Genomic DNA, 19956 nt, shown 5'->3' on the forward strand with positions numbered 1-19956 from the left:
CACCACACCCTCAATGTGTCTCTTCCCCCCCCCCGCACCCACCTTAAACCAATTTATATTTCTCCCTTGTTGAAACTATGCTGCAGTTCTGCCGAAGGGCCATGAAGGCTCGAAACGTTAACTGATTTCTTCTCCGCCGATGCTGCCAGACTTGCTGAGTTTTTCCAGGTAATTCTGTTTTTGTTTTGTAAAGAAATCATATGGAATGCTTTCCTTTATTGGACAAGGTATTGAATACAAAAGCAGGGTTATAATGATGGAACTGTATAAAACGCTGGTTAGACCACAGCTGGAATTTTGTCTACAGTTCAGGTCGCCATATTACAGGAAGGACATAATTGCTCTGGAGAGAGTACAGAGGAGATTTACAAGAATGTTGCCAGGGCTTGATAATTGCAACTATGCAGAATGATTGGATAGGCTGCGGTTGTTTTCCTTGGAACTGAGGAGGCTGAGGGGTGACTTGACTGAGGTGTACAAGATTATGAGGGGCCTAGATAGAGTAGATTGGGATGTGCTGTGGAGAGGTTGATTACCGGGGGGCACAGATATAAGGGGTTTGGTGGAAGGATTAGAGGGGACATGAGGAAAAACTTCTTCACCCAGTGGGTGGTGGGTGTTTGGAATTCACTGCCTGGTTTGGTGGTGGAGGCAGAAACCCTCAACTCGTTTAAAAGGCACCTGGACCTGTAACCTGCAAGGCTTCGGACTGGGTGCTGGATTAGAACGTGCAGCTAGTTTTCTGTTTTTTATTTTTCAGCCAGTGCAGACAAGATGGGCTGAATGGCCTCTTTCTGTGCTGTAACTTTTCCATGGTTCTACCACTCAGTGCACAATGGAAGTCAAACTCTGTTCCCTAAAAGGCTTTGGATGCTGGATAAGTTGAAACTTGAAGACTAATATCAGTAGGTTTTTTGTTGGTAAAGGACATCCAGGGATATGGAGTAAAGGCAAATAAATAAAGTTGAGGTCGCGATCAGCCATGATCTAATCAAAGGTGGAACAGGCTTGCAGCTCTGAACGGCCTACTCCTGGTCCTATCTTGGCCAGAAATTATTGTTTTATATTTAATAAGTCACCAATGTTAAAAACAATTGCCTTTTCCAGCTTTGTTAATTTTTCTTCTTGATTTATTTGATGAAGAGAAATAGCTGGAAAATGTTGTATAGATCACAAGATGTTTGAGTGAAAAAGGCTACATGGTCCGTCTTGTTTCATACACCCAGAAAGATCCTGCTGTCACGCCCTCTCCCTTCCAATGCAACATCTAATTATTTCTCAAATAATTCCAAAAATGTTGCCTCCCTATCGCTTTCCAAAGTTAGCCCCATGTATTTAACACTGGCTTTATGGGTGAAGAACCTACAATACTTGTCCTAAATTTGAACCTGTTTGAACCCATGTTTCCTTATCCTACTCTCTTAACTTAGTTTGAAGTAATATTTTGATTCTGCTTTCCCAATGCGACTTTCTGTCTTGTATATCTTGATCAGATCATCTCCCCTCTTCAAAGCTTGGAAGCTTAAATTTCTTAGTCTTTCCATGTAACTCAAACTTCAACACTTAGGATCAGCAGAATGGCACTTCTGCATTGGCTCCCACATTTGCATTTATTCGCTATGTTTTAATGTCCAGAACTGGAACACAGTACTCAGGGTGTGGTCTGACAAGAGCACTGTACCTTTTGAAAAACATAATTTTCTGCTTTGTTTATTTTTATCAGTGATAGCTACAAGTAGCCATTTGGCTCATATTTTGTGTTGTTGAAACTTTATTGCCCCAGACACTGCATCCAAAGTGGACATGGTTGACTTTAGAGAAATTGAGGCTCTACGGCACCAGTTGGAAGATACTCAGCGCTGGAATGTGTCTCTGCAGTCCCGACTTGGACAGATGCAGGCTAGAGCTGGCGGAGTGGGTGCAGCCAATGATTCCGGTATACTGTTACTTTTCCCCCTCTCTCATATATATCATTTGTTTTTTATTCATTCATGGCATGTGGGCTTTGCTGGCTGGGCCCAGCATTTATTCCCCATCCCTACTTGCCCTTGAGAAGGTGGTGGTGAACTGCCTATTTGAACCACTGAAGTCCATGTGGTGTAGGTACACCCACAGTGCTGTTAGGAAGGGAGCTCAAGGATTTTGACCTGGCGACAGTGAAGGAACGGCGATATATTTCCAAGTCAGGATGGTGAGTGACTTGGAGGGGAACTTGCATGGTGGTGTTCCCATGTGTCTGCTGCCCTTATCCTTCTAGATGGTAGTGGTTGTGGGTTTGGAAGGTGCTGTCAAAGGAGCCTTGCTGAATTTGTGCAGTGCATCTTGTAGATTGTACACACTGCTGCTATTGTACATCAGTGGTGGAGGGAGTGAATGTTTGTGGATGGGGTCCCAATCAAGTGGGTTGCTTTGTCCTGGGCGGTGTCAAGCTTCTTGAGTGTTGTAGGAGCTGCACTCATTCAGGCAAGTGAACAGTATTCCATCACACTCCTGACTTGTGCCTTGTAGATGGTGGACAGGCTTTGGGGAGTCAGAAGGTGAGTTACTCGTCTCACGATTCCTAGCCTCTGACCTGCTCTTGTAGCCACAGTATTTATCTGGCTAGTCCAGTTCAGTTTCTGATCAATTGTAACCTCCAGAATGTTGATAGTGGGGGATTCAGTGATGGTAGTGCCATTGAACATCAAGAGACGATGGTTGGATTCTCTCTTGTTGGAGATGGTCATTGCCTGACACTTGTTGAAACTTTATTGCCCCAGACAGTTACTTGCCACTTGTCAGCCCAAGCCTGGATATTGTCCAGGTCTTGCTGCATTTGGACATGGACTGCTTCAGTACCTGAAGAGTAGCGAATGGTGCTGAACATTGTGCAATCATCAGCAAACATCCCCACTTCTGACCTTATGATGGAAGGTAGGTCATTGATGAAGCAGCTGAAGATGGTTGGACTGAGGTCATTACCTGAGGAACTCCTGCAGTGATGTCCTGGAGCTGAGATGACTGACCTCCAACAACCACAACCATCTTCCTTTGTGCTAGGTGTGACTCCGACCAGCGGACAGTTTTCCCTTTGATTCCCATTAACTCCAGTTTTGCTAGGGCTCCTTGATGCCACACTCGGTCAAATGTGACCTTGATGTCAAGGGCAGTCACTCTCACCTCGGGAGTTCAGCTCTTTTGTCCATGTTTGAACCAAGGCTGTAATGAGGTCAGGGGCTGAGTGGCCCTGGTAAAACCCAAACTGGGCATCAGTGAGCAGGTTATTGCTAAGCAAGTGCCACATGATAGCACTGTTGATGACCCCTTCCAATACTTTACTGATGGTGGAGAGTAGACTGATGGGGCGGTAATTGGCTGGGTTGGATTTGTCCTGCTTTTTGTGCACAGGACATATCTGGGCAATTTCCACATAGCCGGGTAGATGCCAGTGTTGTATCTGTACTGGAACAGCTTGGCTAGGGGCGCAGCAAGTTCTGGAGCACAAGTCTTCAGTACTATTGCCGGAATATTGTCAGGGCCCATAGCCTTTGCAGTATCCAGTGCCTTCAGTTTCTTGATATCATGTGGAGTGGATCAAATTGGCTGAAGACTGGCACCTGTGATGCTGCGGACCTCCAGAGGAGGCCGAGATGGATCATCCAGTGAGTTGTTTAATTGTCCCCCACTATTCACGACTGGATTTGGCAGCACTGCGGAGCTTAGATCTGATCTGTTGGTTGTGGAATCGCTTAGCCCTGTCTATTACTTGCTGCTTATGCTGTTTGGCATGCAAGTAGTCCTGTGTTATGGCTTCACCAGTTTGACACCTCATTTTTAGGTATGCCTGGTGCTGTTCCTGGCATGCCCTGTTGTACTCTTCAATGAACCAAGGTTGATCCCGTGGCTTGATGGTAATGGTAGAGTGGGGGATATGCCGGGCTGTGAAGTTACATATTGTGTTTGAGTACAATTCAGCTGCTGCTGATGGCCCACAGCACCTCGTGGATGCGCAGTCTTGAGTTGCTAGATCTGTTTGAAATCGATCCCATTTAGCACAGTGGCAGTACCACACAACATGATGGAGGGTATTCTCAATATGAAGGCAGGACTTCTTCTCCACAATGACTGTGCGGTGGTCACTCCTACCAATACTGTCATGGACAGGTGCATCTGCGGCAGGCAAGTTGGTGAGGATGAGGTCAAGTATGTTTTTCCCTCTTGCTGGTTCCCTCGCTACCTGCCGTAGACCCAGTCTAGCAGCTGTGTCCTTTAAGACTCGGCCAGTTCGGTCAGTATTGGTGCTTTCGAGCCATTCTTGGTGGTGGACATTGAAAACCCCCACCCAGAGTGCAATCTGTGCCCTTGCCACCCCCAGTGCTTCCTCCAATTGGTGTTCAACATGGAGGAGCACTGACTCATGGGCTGAGGGAGGGTGGTACATGGTAATCAGCAGGAAATTCCATTGCCCATGTTTGACCTGATACCATGAGACTTCATGGGGCCTGGAGTTGATGCTGAGGACTCCCAGGGCAACTCCCTCCCAACTGTATACCACTGTGCCGCCACCTCTACTTTTCTGCTGGGTCTGTCCTGCCGGTGGGACAGGACATAACCAGGGGATGGTGATGGTGGTGTCTGGGACATTATCTCTAAGGTATGATTCCGTGAGGATGACTATGTTAGGCTGTTGCTTGACTAGTCTGTGAGACAGCTCTCCCAATTTGGCCCCCGGATGTTAGTATGGAGGACTTCGCAGGGCTGACAGGTCTGAGATTTCTGTTGTCATTTCTGGTGCCTAGGTTTCATTCCTCTTTTGTGACCTTGTAGCAGTTTGAGTGGCTCGCTAGACCATTTAAGAATCATTGCTGTGGGGAGTCACATGTAGACCAGACCAGGAAAGGATGACAGATGAACCAAATGTGTGTATTTACAACAATCGTTCAAAGGTCATCATTAGATTTTTAGTTCCAGATTTTTATTGAATTCAAATTCCACCATCTGCCATGGCAGGATTTGAACCCGGGTTGCTGGATTGCTAGTCCAGCAGCAATTCCACTATGGTCACTGGTATATCTAACTTGCTGGCATGTTCTGCTTGTTTCCTTTTCCAGTATACAGGTCAAAGTTAAATTATACTTTGAAATGGTTACAATCAATATGTGGTTTCAAAGACTATTTTCTCAAACTGTTAATGAAACATTTCATGATTTCACTGCTTTATATGCAGGGGACAAGTAAATGCCATTTATTGGGAGAAGGAAGTAACAGAATCGTATGAATCATTTGAATACTTGCCTCTATCATGTGCAAAAGCGTCAGAAATTTCTAGTGATATGTTGCAATTTAATGCAGAGAAATTATGTTGCCTAATACATAATTTGCCAGGAATAAATAATATTTTTGTGCTGGAATAACATAATAGCCTTCAAACAGTTAAACAGAAAAACTGTAAATATTAGAAACACATGACAGATTAGTCATCTCATTTGGAGCAGGGGGTTGGTGGGGGACAGGTGAACATTGTGGATGGTACCTTTCAGCAGAATGCACGATTTAACCACCCAACCTGAAATGTTAACCACTTTGTCCTTCAAATGCTTACTTAGCCACCAATTAACTTCCATCATTATTTTTCTTTTTTGAAGATAGTGTGTTGAGATTCTTGAACTGAAACAATAGAACATAATGCACTGCAAGTTCTCTTCACTGATCTGTAATGTTTTCTAGGTGACACATTTACAAGCTATGGAGACCAGACTTCATATCTCAGCATCTGCCTGGGACCGTTTGATGATTTGGAGCAGGAAATAGTAAAACTTTCCCTGCCAGAGCTCAGACAAAAGGTGAATTGCTTTTTAAAAATCACATTTCATTCCCACCCCACTCCTCAGCTCTTGTGTGTTTTAATTAGAAGGGAATATTTTAAGTTGCATTATCGTATAAAACTGCAGAGAACTCATCTTTAAAAAAATCCTTGTTTTGCCTTTTACATATATGCAGGTCATTGAACTTCAGAAGTGTTTAAAAGCATTGCAAGCCAACAATCAGGAGCTGCAAGATAGAATTATTATGTCAGAGCGTTCCATTTTGGGCTCTGACAGCCAAGAAAAACAAGATGTACCAACAATGGCTGCTCAAATAAAGGTGAAGAAGTTGCTCTGAAGCAGTAGTGAATCAACAGAATGTTCTGTCACTGAAAGTATTTCTCTTCCAGTATTACGCACAGCTTCTGAAATAGCACAAAACATAGGTTTAGAATGCAGCCTACTTGGATATAAAAATGTATACAATAGTATGATCTTATCAGCATATGACTTTCATTGCATAGAAATTTGTATTTCCCATAGACTTTGTGCTTGATTTCCATTATATAATGCAACAAGTTTTTACTTAATTAATTTAAAACTATTCAGATATTTATGAAGCTTTTCAGAATGTTTGATCTGACTATTTGAGACTTGAAAAATCTTTTGTTACTTTTTGTTTCAGGTCTTCTGTAATCCATTTTGCATTCAATACATGTTTTCATTTAAACTTCAGTTATATATGCTATAGTTTTCATATGTCCAGTTTTTTTTCTTCAAACTTCATTCTTTTGTCTCATCCCGCTCATGTCTCATATAGCTACTTAATCAAAGGCTAGAAGAATCGGTGAAAATGAATGAAGTCCTTCAGGAGCAGCCACAAAGCCTTAACCAGATTGACACCCATCATTTGGTAGGACTTTTTTTCCCATTAAGAAATTCTGGCTTTACCTGTTTTGCATTATCTTTCGTCTACAGCCACATGCCTATACGTGGATGCAAACTGACTTTGAAAACCTGTCTGAATTTAACATTTTGATTTTTTTGTTAGTGTGTGTGTGTGTGTGTGTGTGTGTGTGTGCACACGAGAGAGAGGAATGATATGGCGGGATTTTCTGCACCCGTCCACCGCTGCGATTTTCCGGTCCCGCCACAAGTCAATGGACTTCTGGCTGGGGCACCGCCTCGCACATGGCCATGACAGGGCCAGAAAATCCTGGCCATAGTGAGCATTTGAACAATGTGGGACTCTATTTATAACCTGCCTCACACCACCTATTGATGTGACTGTCTTTCCCCTCAACTTGGTAATGAAGCTACAACTTGCAAAATTATTCTTATGGCAAGGTTAAGTGTAAATATCAGTTAAGCCCGAGATTTAACACAAATGAAAGTCTAACACTGTTAGTATTTCTTTAGGTCCTGGGTTGCTTCCTCACTGTCTGTGTATTTATTTGATTTGTTAAACATAGGCCTTGTCCAAAGATGACAAATGTATACAGACCACTCCTGAAGTTAAACCGGCATCCGAGATTGAGCCAGCGCAGCAATCTGCCACCCATGCCCTAAGGACAGCTACTGAGAAAAATCGGGAGCTGAATGTTTCAGTGGCACCCAGTGACTCTGCTGCTGATAATAGTTTAGAGTCTGCAAAGTTAATGAGGGACCTGAGCAAGATTAATTGTGAATTGGAAGATAAACATCAACAGCTGCAAGAAGTGCAGAGACAGCTGGAGATGACAGAATGCCAATTGCATGAAATGGAGGCAAAGCAGCTCCAAATGGCGGAAGAAATTAGCGCAATGAGGTTATTGATGGAGGAGAATGGTGTATCATCAGTATCTGATTTCAAGTAGGTGCCATTGATATCTTCAGATGACTTATTTATTCATATTAGTGAAATGTTGATGGTCCTGGGCACTGATCATTCATTTTATTTAATGGGCTCCAAAGCTGGAAATTTAGTTCAAGATTCATCCAATTCTGACTGACTGACTGATTGTTTTCCTCTATATTCCCCCAACCCCTCAATTTCTTGGCTGAATTTTGAATAGATTTTGATTTGTTTGCTTTGATTTGATATGTTATTTCCTCCGTCAATGCAAATTGAAGTTTAAAGCTTCACTAGCTCACAAAAATTGTGATATAAAAAGGACAAAGAAATTTGACATTTTTATGTCCATGAATTAAAACAAGGAGAGCGAAAGAAAGCAGTTGGAGATTTGATTTTAAAAGTTATTCATGTTCCTTATAGTACTGCAGTGAATGGAATAGTTTTGTACACCATATTTGGGGGGGAAAAAACTTAAGAAACAACTGATATCCCTTGATCGTGGATTGCAAAACAGGTATCTGAAATAATTTAAAGCAGCTAATTTGGAGGTTTTTTTTTTAACAGAGCCTGCATCAAGTGCTTAAAAGCACTATGTGTACATTTATGCTTTGGACACACTCATGACATTTTCTTCTGTGTATGAATAGGCCATCTATATGTGATAGAGTGCATCTTTTGGCTGATTAATTATATAAACCATCATTTCTAGGAATGAAGTTGAGAACTTGAGAACAAAGATAATTGAATTACGAGATCAACATGGAGAAGACCTGTCAATGTGTGAAAATGAAGACACTGAGGAAGAAACCAATGATGAGAGCGAAGACAGCGTAAGAAAGGAAGTTCAGAGATTAAGGATTAAACTGAAAAATCACAGAAAGATAAATAACCTTCTTAAGCAGCAAGTAGAACTTAACTGCTCTGGAGAAGGTGAAAATAGTTTTAACCCTGACTTGATTGTAAACATGGCCAAAGAGATTGAAAACCTGAAAGCTGAACTGGAAATTGCTAATCAAAAAATGACAAGCGTGGACGGAAGTCTGAAAGAAGTGAACGCTAAAGAGCGGGAAGGGTTCCAAGGATCAAAGCTGCCACGGTCAAAATCTTTGGAGCTTAGAAACAACAAGGGCAAGAACACAGAGCAGATGCCTGGTTTATCTGCAACAGTAAGTTCTTCTGTCTTTCTGTTTAATTTTTTGTAGAGACTGATTATTGAACAAAAATTCCAATGTAGGTTTCCCTTTTCAGTATCTCGTACCATGTGAAAGCAATTGCACACTTTGTCCTGGAAGCATATCCTCAGTCCTTTTTCCACTATCACTGGTTCTGGTTCCATTGTCAAACATTCCACAAAAAAATGATCTATTATTCTTTTAGTCTTTTCAAAGATTTTAACGTCCTTGATGCAACTTGTTCCAGTTTGTCAATTGTCAACATTTAATTTGGATCTTTACCTTGACTGGTTATATTCACCCAAAAGCCTGTGGCACAGTTCATTGAGTCAAGCACCTGATGCTATTCAGATAACATTCTTACTACAATGTATAATTCTGGCCAGAATCTGATGCCCTTGAATGTGGTGTCAGAGTTTGCAGCCTGTTTAGAGTGTAACTAAGAGGCAGCCAGTTGATTTTACAGTAATGATCTTGTGGCAAATGTCAATGAGTGGTTGATCACTGCAAGCTCTGCAGTTTTTTTTTTTGCTTGCCAGTGCTCTCTTCGCAGTACAGAGTGCTCATCTCCAGAGAAATGGGGCTGAATTGTCACTCTGAGGGTGGAAAACAGGAATTCGGTCTGTTTCTCGGTCCCAAGGTTGCCCTGGTTGGCGGTGGGTGTGGGGTCAATTAATGCTGAAAAGCTCAGCACTGCCGGGGTGGGGGCGGGAAGAGGGCGGATGATGACGTCAATGTGGATGAGGATGGTTGCTGACAGGAAGCTCCCTGAAGGCAGAGAGCTGCCTGAGGGAGCTGAGGATCTGAAACAGCAAAAATAAAGGTTTCAAAATCTGAAAAAATGTGTCCACGCATCATAATCAGTCACCTGAAAATTTAGCTAATGAAAATGCTGTCCACAAAAATTTATTGATATTTCATTTCATCACGGAAATTTCATCCAGCCCATAGATGAGGTTTGATGAAAAATGAAATGGCCGCCTGGCCGATTCGCCTGTCCGCCAACCATAAGGTTGGATGGGCTATGTAAAATGACAGACAATTGCACCATTAATGGGCCTAATTGCCCTCTTACTTGTCTGCGGGCGCACTTCCGACATTTGCGCACACCCACCAACCGAAATATTGCGCGAGCGCCAGATGACGTCGGGACACTCGCCCAATGTCATCTTGCGCGATTTCATGCCCGATCGGGTTGGGCGCATGCCCGCCCAATCAGCATAAAATTCAACCCTTAGAGTTTTCAGGCCGAATTTTCATCGAGTCAGAATGACTTGGGAGCCCTTTAAAAATGACAGAAGGGTCCCGATTCCAGGGTTCCTGACCCCATTCCCAGGCTGTCCGATTTTTGGGAGTGCCTTTAAGGGTGCGGGTTGGTTGCTGTCAAAGCCCGCATCCACCACTCCTGACCTGGCCGGCTCCATTGCGGCAATAGTCATGTTCTACCCCTCCACAATTTTCATGGAGTTGAGCCAGGTTTTTAAAATTGTGGTTCATGGCCCCTCAGAGGAGTCATGAACCCTAGTCTGCATGAGGGGACCTATTTAAGAGGTGAGTTCAGAATGTTCTCCTCAGCCCCCTATGCCAAGCTATGCCCCGCCACTCATTCCTGTGGCTCCTCATGACCCCTATGCCAAGCTATGGCACTTCCATACCCACTGACCCACTGTAAAGAAGCAATGGGCATGTAAGGGCCATAGCTTGCAGGGCTGATAATGAAATGCTAAGGGTACTGACATTGGGTTCCGGACATGCGACAGTCGGAAATGTGGCCTGCCATTGAACGTATGTTCACAAACTGGCTTCACGTTGGCATGAAACCAATTTTGGCCTTCTCGCCATATTGTCCACTCCACCTGCCCGCCATGCTGCCTGACCCTAACGGGGCTAGAAAATTCTGACCATTGATTGCCTTTGCTTCCGCCACCCTCCTAGGCAGCAAGATCCAAGTCATTACCGCTCACACTTTTTTTAAAAAAAAAGCTCTTCTTCACATTCCCCCTGCACTTCTTACCCAAAACCTTATAGCTTGTCCCCTTACCCTTGTACCATCAGCTAATGGGAACAGTTTTCCCTTGTCTACCTTACCTAAACCTGTAAGAATCTTGCACTCCTCTGTCAAATCTCCTTTGTTCCAAGGATAACACCTCCAGTTTCTCCACTCTAATTTTGCTGTACAATCCTACAGCCCTGGAACCATTCTGGTAAATCTCTCCCATCCTTCCTAAAGTGTGGTGACTAGAACTATGCAATACTCTAGTTGCAGTCTCATTTTATTTAGTTTTGCCATTTATCCAGAATAGGGTCAATTAGAAGATTGATGTTTGGCTTCCACTCCATGACAAAGGGAGAAAGGGAGGAACTTTATTCCTGGCCTTTTCCAATCTTGGTGCGTAACTATTTGCTGGTAGTTATTTTACTAATTTTTGGGATTTGGACCACGGCATCCCCTTAATTGGCATGGAACAAGTGCCCTGTACAATTAAGGTTAGTAGGTGGGCTCGCGAAGCTGGAGGACCAATTAGAAGGTGCATTCTGCCATTTTTTTAATGTAAATAAAAAACAGAGAAAGCAGCAGCAAGGAAGAGCTGTAGGTTTGTCTGGAGAGCTGGCAGCCCAGTCTGCAGCTGCTCTATGGAGTTGATCTGTCTCCCTCCATTCCAAGTGTTACGTCAGAAAACTGGAGGTGGTTTGGAAATCCCAGTCAGCCTCCTTAACTTAACATTGGCGGCCCATATTGGTATTTTCAGGTGCCATCTGTTCCTGACCTCGGTGGGGCCCAAAAATCCTGCCCATGGACCCGGCCACATTAGGCTTGAACATTCTCTGTGTGGCTGTCATTACTATTTTAATGTATCTGTAATAAAGCAGAGCGAGTGAAGAAATAACTCATATATTGATGAGTATTTTTGCAATTTCCTATATGTAACCAAATACAAAAAAACACTATAAGCTCTGCAATACTTTTGAAACTTTGGTTTGCCTTTGCTATTAATAAAAGCCCTAATGCATTTATTTTATTCAGACCAGTACTAGGTCTCGCCTTCCTGTCCCACTAAGGCGACCACGGTCAGTCAGCAACGTGAGCATTGCCGCCTCTAGTCAAGATATTCCTCCTGACCATCAACACACTGATCAGTTGAGGGCAGTAATGAAAGACTACAAGCGGTTGCAGAGTAAGTTGTATGCAGCTGAGGCAACACTTGTCAGCCAGGCAGAGAAGTTAAAGCTTCATTGTATTCCTTTGCATGGTAAGTAGCTCAACATTACTTGGAAAGAATAATTGTCCAGAAGCATTATTCAGCATTTCAGAATTATGTAAATTTTGCAGAATGAACCCCTCCCACTCCCAGCTGTACAATAGATCTGCTCATTGTGTCAAAAATTGCTATAACTTAGATACGCATCAAAGTGCTATATTTTTCAAGCAGTGGTTACTGTTCTAGTTATATTTTTAAACTGCACTTTGATTTCCCTTGATTTATGTGGTGAGCCTTTTGGATTATAAACAGACAATTCCTAGGTAGCAGCTATGAAAGGGACAGTGTCAGGGTTATTAAATGGAGAAAAGAAGAATGAATTAATGGTATCTGGGAGGCCTACACCACTCTCCAGCTCTGACTCTTGATACCTCGGTGCTACAAACAACGGCAGAGCACAGATACTGCCAGGCAACAATATCATTGCCGAAACCTCTGTAGACAGCTTGATTTATATGGTGAGCCCTTTTATTTGTAATGTGAGAATGTGCTTCAAATGTGAGATGAAACTTATTATAATGTATTGTAATAACTCGCACACAGGGGTCAGAATTTAATGCCCTCCCCCTAGGCGCGTTTGGAGGCAGAGGGGCATTTTATCAGGTAGGAGGGTGCTGGGCAGGGACTGTCTCATGTTCTATTAAGTCTGGGGCGGGAAGACTTGTGGCAGCCTTCCCACCCTGCTGCCAATTGAGGCCCATTTAAGGACTTCATCCTGCTCTCACTGGTACTTAACCAGAGATGGGCAGGGCAGTTGCTATACTGGAAGCCCGAAAAGCAAACCCTGTCGGGGTGGATTGTGGGCTGCCAGCAGGATAGGGGGTGCCACTGAGATCTAATGCCCCTGCCCTTGCTACCAACCCCCTTCATTTCCCCCCCCCCACAACCCCCATATGCCCTAACTCACCTGTGGCCTTGGGCCCCTTGGCAATCCTAGGCCTCTCCCTGGCTCCCACTGGCGTTGTCTGCAATGGCTAACTGCTGGCCTCTGATTGGCTGGTAGCTCTCCGGAGCAGGATTTCCGCCCAGAGGTTCCTTGATTTTGGAGAAGGTTAGCTGTTGGTGGGCCTTCTCCAAGGGAGGCAACTTGGGGCTCTTGCCTGCTCTCCACCTGGCAGGCAAGACCTCCGTCACCAGCATTAAATACTGCCCAACATTTCCATGATTCTCAGCACAATTAAATTTGGTGGTATAAAATAGATAGTCATTCTCTGGGTTGACAGAGGAGTTTGCATTTAAATGGGACCTGCTGTTTGTCAAGAATATCTAAAGGCTTATCATTAAATTTGTGCTGTGTTCGTTTTGTTATTTGTGATGTATTTTGGCTGCCAGTAGCTGGGGTCATAATTTTGAAAATGTGGTTTCTTCTATTTTTATGGTGGGCTTTAGGATGAAAAAGGAATGCAAGGCAGGTCAGATTGCATTGTTGTGGAATGCATTTACTTGTCCTTTTCCACAAAGCCATATCACAGACAGAGATGCTAACCTTAGAGTAAAATTAAATCCCTCTTTCTTCCCTTCTCAAGAACAACAGGATGACTGAACAGTGAAATCATTTGGATGGTGGGACTTGAAATGCATTGGAATTAATGACGACTATATTTATATTTGTTGCTTCAAGTTTCTTTTCGTTTTTAAGCCTTGCTTCTGGAATTTTGAGCCTGCAGCTAGTTCTCGCTGTTTTGCTTCAGCCTTCTGTGTTATGAACTTGGCTTTTGTCCTTATTTTTCTGTAGCTGAATTATCTTTGAAACACGATGATAAAGAGGTCCAAGTGGATGTTCAGGACCTTGGTTATGAAACCTGTGGAAAAAGTGAAAATGATGCGGACAGGGATGAGAGCAGTAGCCCAGGTAGATGGCATGAGCCTAGAACCCTAACTAATGATCAGAAAGCATGAGGGAAAGGACTGCTTTATTTTCTATAGAACTCATGTTATTAACTTTTGTTTCCTCATTTCATACTAAGATGTGCTCATTGATTATTTTCAGTTCAGTAGCTTGTTAAGTCCCAAGTTTGAGAAATGATGGTACATAACTAATTACATGATCATTCAAGTCGTTGAACTCTTGACTTGCAACTAGGTTGTAAATGCTTGAGCTGACTCAGTGCTAGTTCTGGGTGAATGAAATTAATAAATTTTCAGCCACATCTCTTAGATGCACAATCATGTGACAAATTCTCTGATCTGAAGATAATAAATTGGCACAGCAAATATTCTGTCTTAAATTTCTGCATGTTTATTCTGCTGCTTTCAACCACTTTATGCTTTTTGTAGTCTTGTCTCTGTTATTTCAATTTTTTGGGATTTGTGGTGACTTTTGCATGAAGCAGAGAAGGGTAGCACTTCTCTTAATTCATATCGTTCAAAACCCAGGAATAAACTAAACTGATGGAATTAATAATAAAATCTTTAACATTTGAATTTTTTTCCCCCAGACACAGTCAGTCATTTACCAGGCCATCACTATGGTGACTCAGCCATTCCTTCCCTACTTAAATTAAATCGCCGTTTCTTTTCCATGGAAAATCTTGATACAAACTCATCAGCTTCGTACCCAAGTTCACCAAGTTTGATTTCACCCAAAATCAGCTTGAAGAACCTTGATGTATTTGATGACTATGGACAGACAGATGACGTGAATGAGCTCAAACTTCAAATTGCTGAGCTAAAGGAACAAATTGAGAAGTACCAGAAAATTATTCGCCATCTGCAGGCATGCATGCGCAAAAATTCTCTATCCAGTGACCAGCTGACTGCCTCAGATCATAGCCACCAAGCTACAATGAGAGGTTCATATGAAGGACACTCTTTGGATTCGATTCAAAAGGATGATGATAGTAACCATAGTCAGAGAAGACATTCCATACAGTCTCCAGACCTATCTGTTCAAAACACCCAGAAGATTGGAAATCTTTCTAACCACGAGTCAAGATCACCGAGTATGGATTTTGGAAGCCAGAGTGAAAAAGGAGACTGGATGGTGTCTAACTATCCCCAGGATGAACAGCAGGTGCAAAAGTTAAAGGAACAAATGGAACAACTGGAAGACCAGTTTCAGAAAGAGAAGGCAAGGAATGAAGAGCTTCAGGATCGGCTGCATCATCTTCAAACTAAGCTGGCCACACCGTCACCAGCTCAAAAGTAAATTGTTTTACATTGCAAATAATAATAGTTTTTTAGTTTTCCATACAGATTACTTTAGGTTTGGTAGTATATGCCCTAAAAGGGCTTTAGTGAACCGGTGTGAAGATTTGAGTTTCGATATAAAACTTTCATTTCTTAATACAGTCAAATGCAGTAAATCAAAAAAAAAAACTATATCAAACTATGGCCTGAATGTTTGCCACAGTGGAGAGGTTCTCTGTCGTGGCAGAAGTGGCTGAAAATCTTAAGTTCCATCCCCAAACACAGTCCTTCCTATTTTTGCTGTGGTGGGAATGGGGGGTGGTTCATAGAGGCAGCCTGCGCACAGTTCTTATTTTTGCATCCCTGTAGCGTAAAACCCAGACTGTGCAGATTAAACCAGGTAAGAGCAGATCTGAACTTTGTGTATTTGTTTGGATAGCCCGTGTACCCGTTTGGAGAGGTCTTTGGATCTGGTCCCAGAGCATTTTTGGGGAAGGTGAGCTGAACTATGGTGCAGGTCAGGTGCCCTTTGGAATTGTTAAAAGTAGGCATAATTGTGCGTAAACTCATTACTGTCAACCTCAATGGAACTGTCAACAGACCTAAATTGTCAGATGCGCCTGTCAAGGACTGTCAGGGGGGTGAGTGCTGGAGGGATGTTTTAGTTTTTCTTCAAACCTTCACAATGTGCCAGAGTACAGAGGCAGGCCTCTGGCCAGCCCACCTATGCACCAGACAGCTCTACACTTGTACCGACTCTGCAATCTCAATCCAGGAGTGAAAGTCCAAGCCTGTGTTCACTGCAATCCACATTTTATCTATTGCTCAAACTTGAGATGTGATGTTAGTATAACATTAAGGAATTAACGTGGGATTAAAATATAAGACCTGACATTTACCAAGGTGCAATCTTGAAGCAGTGGGGAGGAGGAATTATAGTCAGGAAACCTGGGAGAGTGGGTTTCCTGGACATTGAGGGCAAGCAATGTCAGGTTTCTTGCCTGACTGGAAAGATTATAGATAGATTTAATGGGGTGTAGAATGGTAAATGAAGCATCAAGGGTGGCAGCGGGAAGGGCATGTGTTTAGGCTGATTGTGGGGGCGGTGAGTTGGAGGGTTGGCTTGTTAGGCCTGGAAGAAGCACTGGACCACAAGCAATGTGGTAAAGTCACTTACCCAACCATCTCACCCTTCCCGCCTCTTTTTTACCTGCTCTGTTTCCCCAGGCCTGGGAACCTCCGCCAAAACGAGTTTAAATATAAAAACCTTCTTAAAATGAAATGCATAGACTCGTTAAAAGGTTTCAACAACCATCCAGCCTCCTGAGAGCAGAGCGGTCGCTCATCTGACTTTTGTTAAAACCAGAAATGGGCTGGTTTGAGGCACCTTCAGGCCAGATTTGACATTTTTAGCAATTTAACTCCTTAGCAGATCCAAACGGACCTGTTATTGGGAGTTAAAAGTACCCCCTTAGACTCTACATTCAGAGTGATCTCTGAAATTAAAGGGATGAACCGACTCAAGGGCAATTAGGGATGAGCAATAAATGCTGGCCTAGCCAGTGTCGCCCACATCCTATGAATGTTTTTTTAACGTTTCTTGTTTTAAAAATAGAACTCTGTGGGTGCAGCTAAGATAGAAACATGAGAGATTCAGCAGATCAGTCAATCCACATATCTGCTGATGTCTCCAGTGTTGTCAGGTTTTGTTTCCAATTTCCAGCACGTACAGTATTTTCCTTTTGTTTGCTGGGGTTGCAACTCTGCATGTTGCACACATACCTGCAATAATGTCAATATCCGAACGTACAGGGAAATATTCCCCATGAGAACTGCTTATGTTAAAAATCTGTTTCATAGAAATATAAAATTATGCGTGATTTACATTATGTGACCGACAGCAGATCCATTGGAGCTCAATACAAATGAATACATAATTAGAATACAGGGAACTAAATGGCTTATTTTGTTCTGCTTTATTTAGGTATGATTCGCTGGTGCAGTCACAAGCAAGGGAGCTCTCACACCTTCGACAGCAAATTAAAGAAAGCTTTAATATCTGCACTTTGCACCACCAGACTCTGGTGGATCTTACCAAAGCCTTCGAGAAGCTGCTGCAGGCCAGTGATGTTGATTATTACGTTGGTGAAGCTTTTCGTGACCAGCTAAACCAGAGTTTACAGCTGGTGGAAACGCTAGAGAACAAGTTTGATGGCGGTAAGCTAACAGTAAAAATTGCTGAGTTTGAAATCATAGTTGGAAAAGAAAATTATTTGGCTGCATATTCATCTCCCTACATATTAAAATCTTGCATGGGACATGTTTTCTGTCCACCACCAGGACTTGCTACTGTCTAGATTTAATGGTCATGCTTTTCTGGCAACATTTCCCATTCTTTTTGTTTTGTGTCAGCTGTTATAGTGTAGATCCAGATGCTGGTCACTATATAGCTCTGAAGCAAATTTCTGACCATGACATTGGTAAGAATTTGATGCCTCTCTCCCCCACGCTTGGAGGCCGAGTAGCATTTAATTGGGCTGAAGGGTGCCAGTGGGAACCCTGCTGCCTTCCTGTCTCTGCCCAATTAAGGGTGGAATCATCCCAGATTTGCACTAAGTGCGGTAGTGGGTGGGTAAAACAACCCGCAATGGCAGCTTTTCACATCATACCATCCCAAACCCGCTGTATTAATTATGCATTCCCAGGAAACATGGCATTTCCATGGCAGGAGAGCTCTCATTCATCTGCAACATCATCACCTCGCCACTTCCTCATGCCGGCAGCCATATTTAAAGTCTAGCCACACACACCTCTAAATGCAAATTTTCCTCACACTCTATAACTTCAGCCATGTTTACATATTTAGCATTTCAAAACTAACTTCTTTTTTGATGACTCAAAGCCTCCAGACTAGCTGTCCTCAATTCAATTAAATCCCCCACACACACACACACATATACACGCAGAGAAACTATCCAAAGCCCACTATTAACCTACTTTTACAATAAATCACAATAATATTATGAGAATTATTATATTTTCATGACGCTGGCCTTATTGTGCATCTCCCTTTTCTAAGACCTAAGACTGGGGTAAGAGCCTCTCACTCCCTTCACTCTGGAATTCACTGCCTCACTCCCACTGCTTATTTTTTTATTCATTCACGGGATATGGGTTTCACTGGCTGGGCCAGCATTTATTGCCCATCACTAGTTGCCCTTGAGAAGGTGGTGGTGAGTTGCCTTCTTGGACCGCTGCTGTTCCACCTCTTTATAAACCTCCCAAAAACCATATTTTCACCTAATCTTTGGCACCTCTCTAATCTGCTTTCAGTTGCTTTGCACTTTCATAAAAAGTATTTGAAATCACCATATAAATCGAAATTGCCTATTCCACCTGTATTTGGGTTTTCTTTAACGTTAACTAAGTGCACTGAAGAACAATCGCAAATTCTCATTTCAGAGCAAGGACAAAAGGCTTTGGAAACTCAATTATTTAGTTAGGTATTTGCTTATTTACAGTTGCAGGGAGGGAGGAGGATGATGTGGAATGTAGATCAGTTAGGCCGAAAGGCCAATTTCTGTGCTTTAATTTCTATGAAATTGTGAGGTATAATTGTGTTCTAATACATTGACAACGATAAAAATTGGTTCTAGAGAAAGCAAAAATTGAACCATGAAAAGACAAAATAGAAAAACATTAGGGCCAGAATTTTCACGTCAGCGTGCGGGGGCATCGGGCAGGCATCCCGACATCATCGCGTGCCATCACGATATTTCGTTGGGTGGCCGCACGATGAGCTCCGATGTGCGCCCACCATTAATTAATGGGCCACTTAAGGCCCTTGAAGCAGTAATTGACACCGATTTTTTGGCGCCCGTGCGATCTTCAGGGCGTCACACGGGCGCAACGGGCAGGTGGGTAGACCACACTTTTATGAACCTCATCCACGGGCGGGATAAGAGGGGTGAGTGGGGTCACGAGTGTTATTTGTCAGACATTTAATGCTTAAAGTTACTGCTACTTCCCTGTGTGAGCAGGAATGCTTCACAGCTGCTTGGACAGAAGCAACAGCCTTCAGGTCAGGACTCTGGAGTAAACATCATTTCTGGGGCCTTGCTGGTTTCAGGAAGCCTTCCCTCAGCCTGGGAATGGGAGTTGTGCTCTCCACTGGAGGGCCAGAAGGAGGAGGAGGCCAGGAGTCCACACACAGCCTCCAGGGGAGCCACCTTTGGGAGGAGAGGCGCAAGGCCAACAGGAAGTCCAAGGCGGAAAGGGGCCGCAGAAGATGCCACTCTCCTGCTGCCAGGGTTTACAGGCAGTGAAGCAGCTACCTCAACATGTCTGAGGTGCAGTGCCAAAGGAGGTTCCATCTCTCAAGGGAGACAGTCGCCTCCATCTGTCAGGTGATAGGCCCTGAGATCTGCGCCAACTGTGTGGGTGGACACCCCATGCCAGTGGTGTTGAAGGTTAAGGCTGCCCTCAACTTCTAGCCTCCGGCTCTTTCCAGGGGTCGGTGGGTGATCTTTGCGGAGCCTCCCAGTCAGCTGTCCACATGTGTCAAGCAGGTGACATAGGTTCTGTTCAGGCATGCATTGACTTTCATCCACTACTGCTGGGACGAGGCCAGCCAGACAGAGTGAGCCAGAGGCTTTGCAGCAATTGCTGGCTTCCCCCACATCCAGGGTGCAATCGACTGCACGCATCTGGCCATCAAGGTGCCAGCAGGTGAGCCCAGTGCCTTCGTCAACAGGAAGGGCTTCCACTCCATGAACGTG

At 43.5% G+C, this 19956-nt stretch overlaps 1 protein-coding gene across 1 annotated transcript in view; it reads left to right on the forward strand.

Moving 5' to 3' along the window:
* cdk5rap2 (CDK5 regulatory subunit associated protein 2) overlaps positions 1 to 19956 on the forward strand; it is a 164741-nt gene that overhangs the window by 77153 nt on the left and 67632 nt on the right. Inside the window, exons 26-35 of the mRNA XM_078549804.1 lie at positions 1784 to 1936; positions 5707 to 5822; positions 5980 to 6123; positions 6604 to 6696; positions 7256 to 7635; positions 8327 to 8783; positions 11815 to 12040; positions 13785 to 13901; positions 14488 to 15193; positions 17163 to 17395. Of these exons, the coding sequence (XP_078405930.1) occupies positions 1784 to 1936; positions 5707 to 5822; positions 5980 to 6123; positions 6604 to 6696; positions 7256 to 7635; positions 8327 to 8783; positions 11815 to 12040; positions 13785 to 13901; positions 14488 to 15193; positions 17163 to 17395 (2625 nt within the window). The remainder of the gene's footprint in view (positions 1 to 1783; positions 1937 to 5706; positions 5823 to 5979; positions 6124 to 6603; positions 6697 to 7255; positions 7636 to 8326; positions 8784 to 11814; positions 12041 to 13784; positions 13902 to 14487; positions 15194 to 17162; positions 17396 to 19956) is intronic.

This window comes from Cetorhinus maximus, chromosome 10 (assembly GCF_964194155.1).
Source record: "Cetorhinus maximus chromosome 10, sCetMax3.hap1.1, whole genome shotgun sequence".
NCBI classification, from domain to species: Eukaryota; Metazoa; Chordata; class Chondrichthyes; order Lamniformes; family Cetorhinidae; genus Cetorhinus; species Cetorhinus maximus.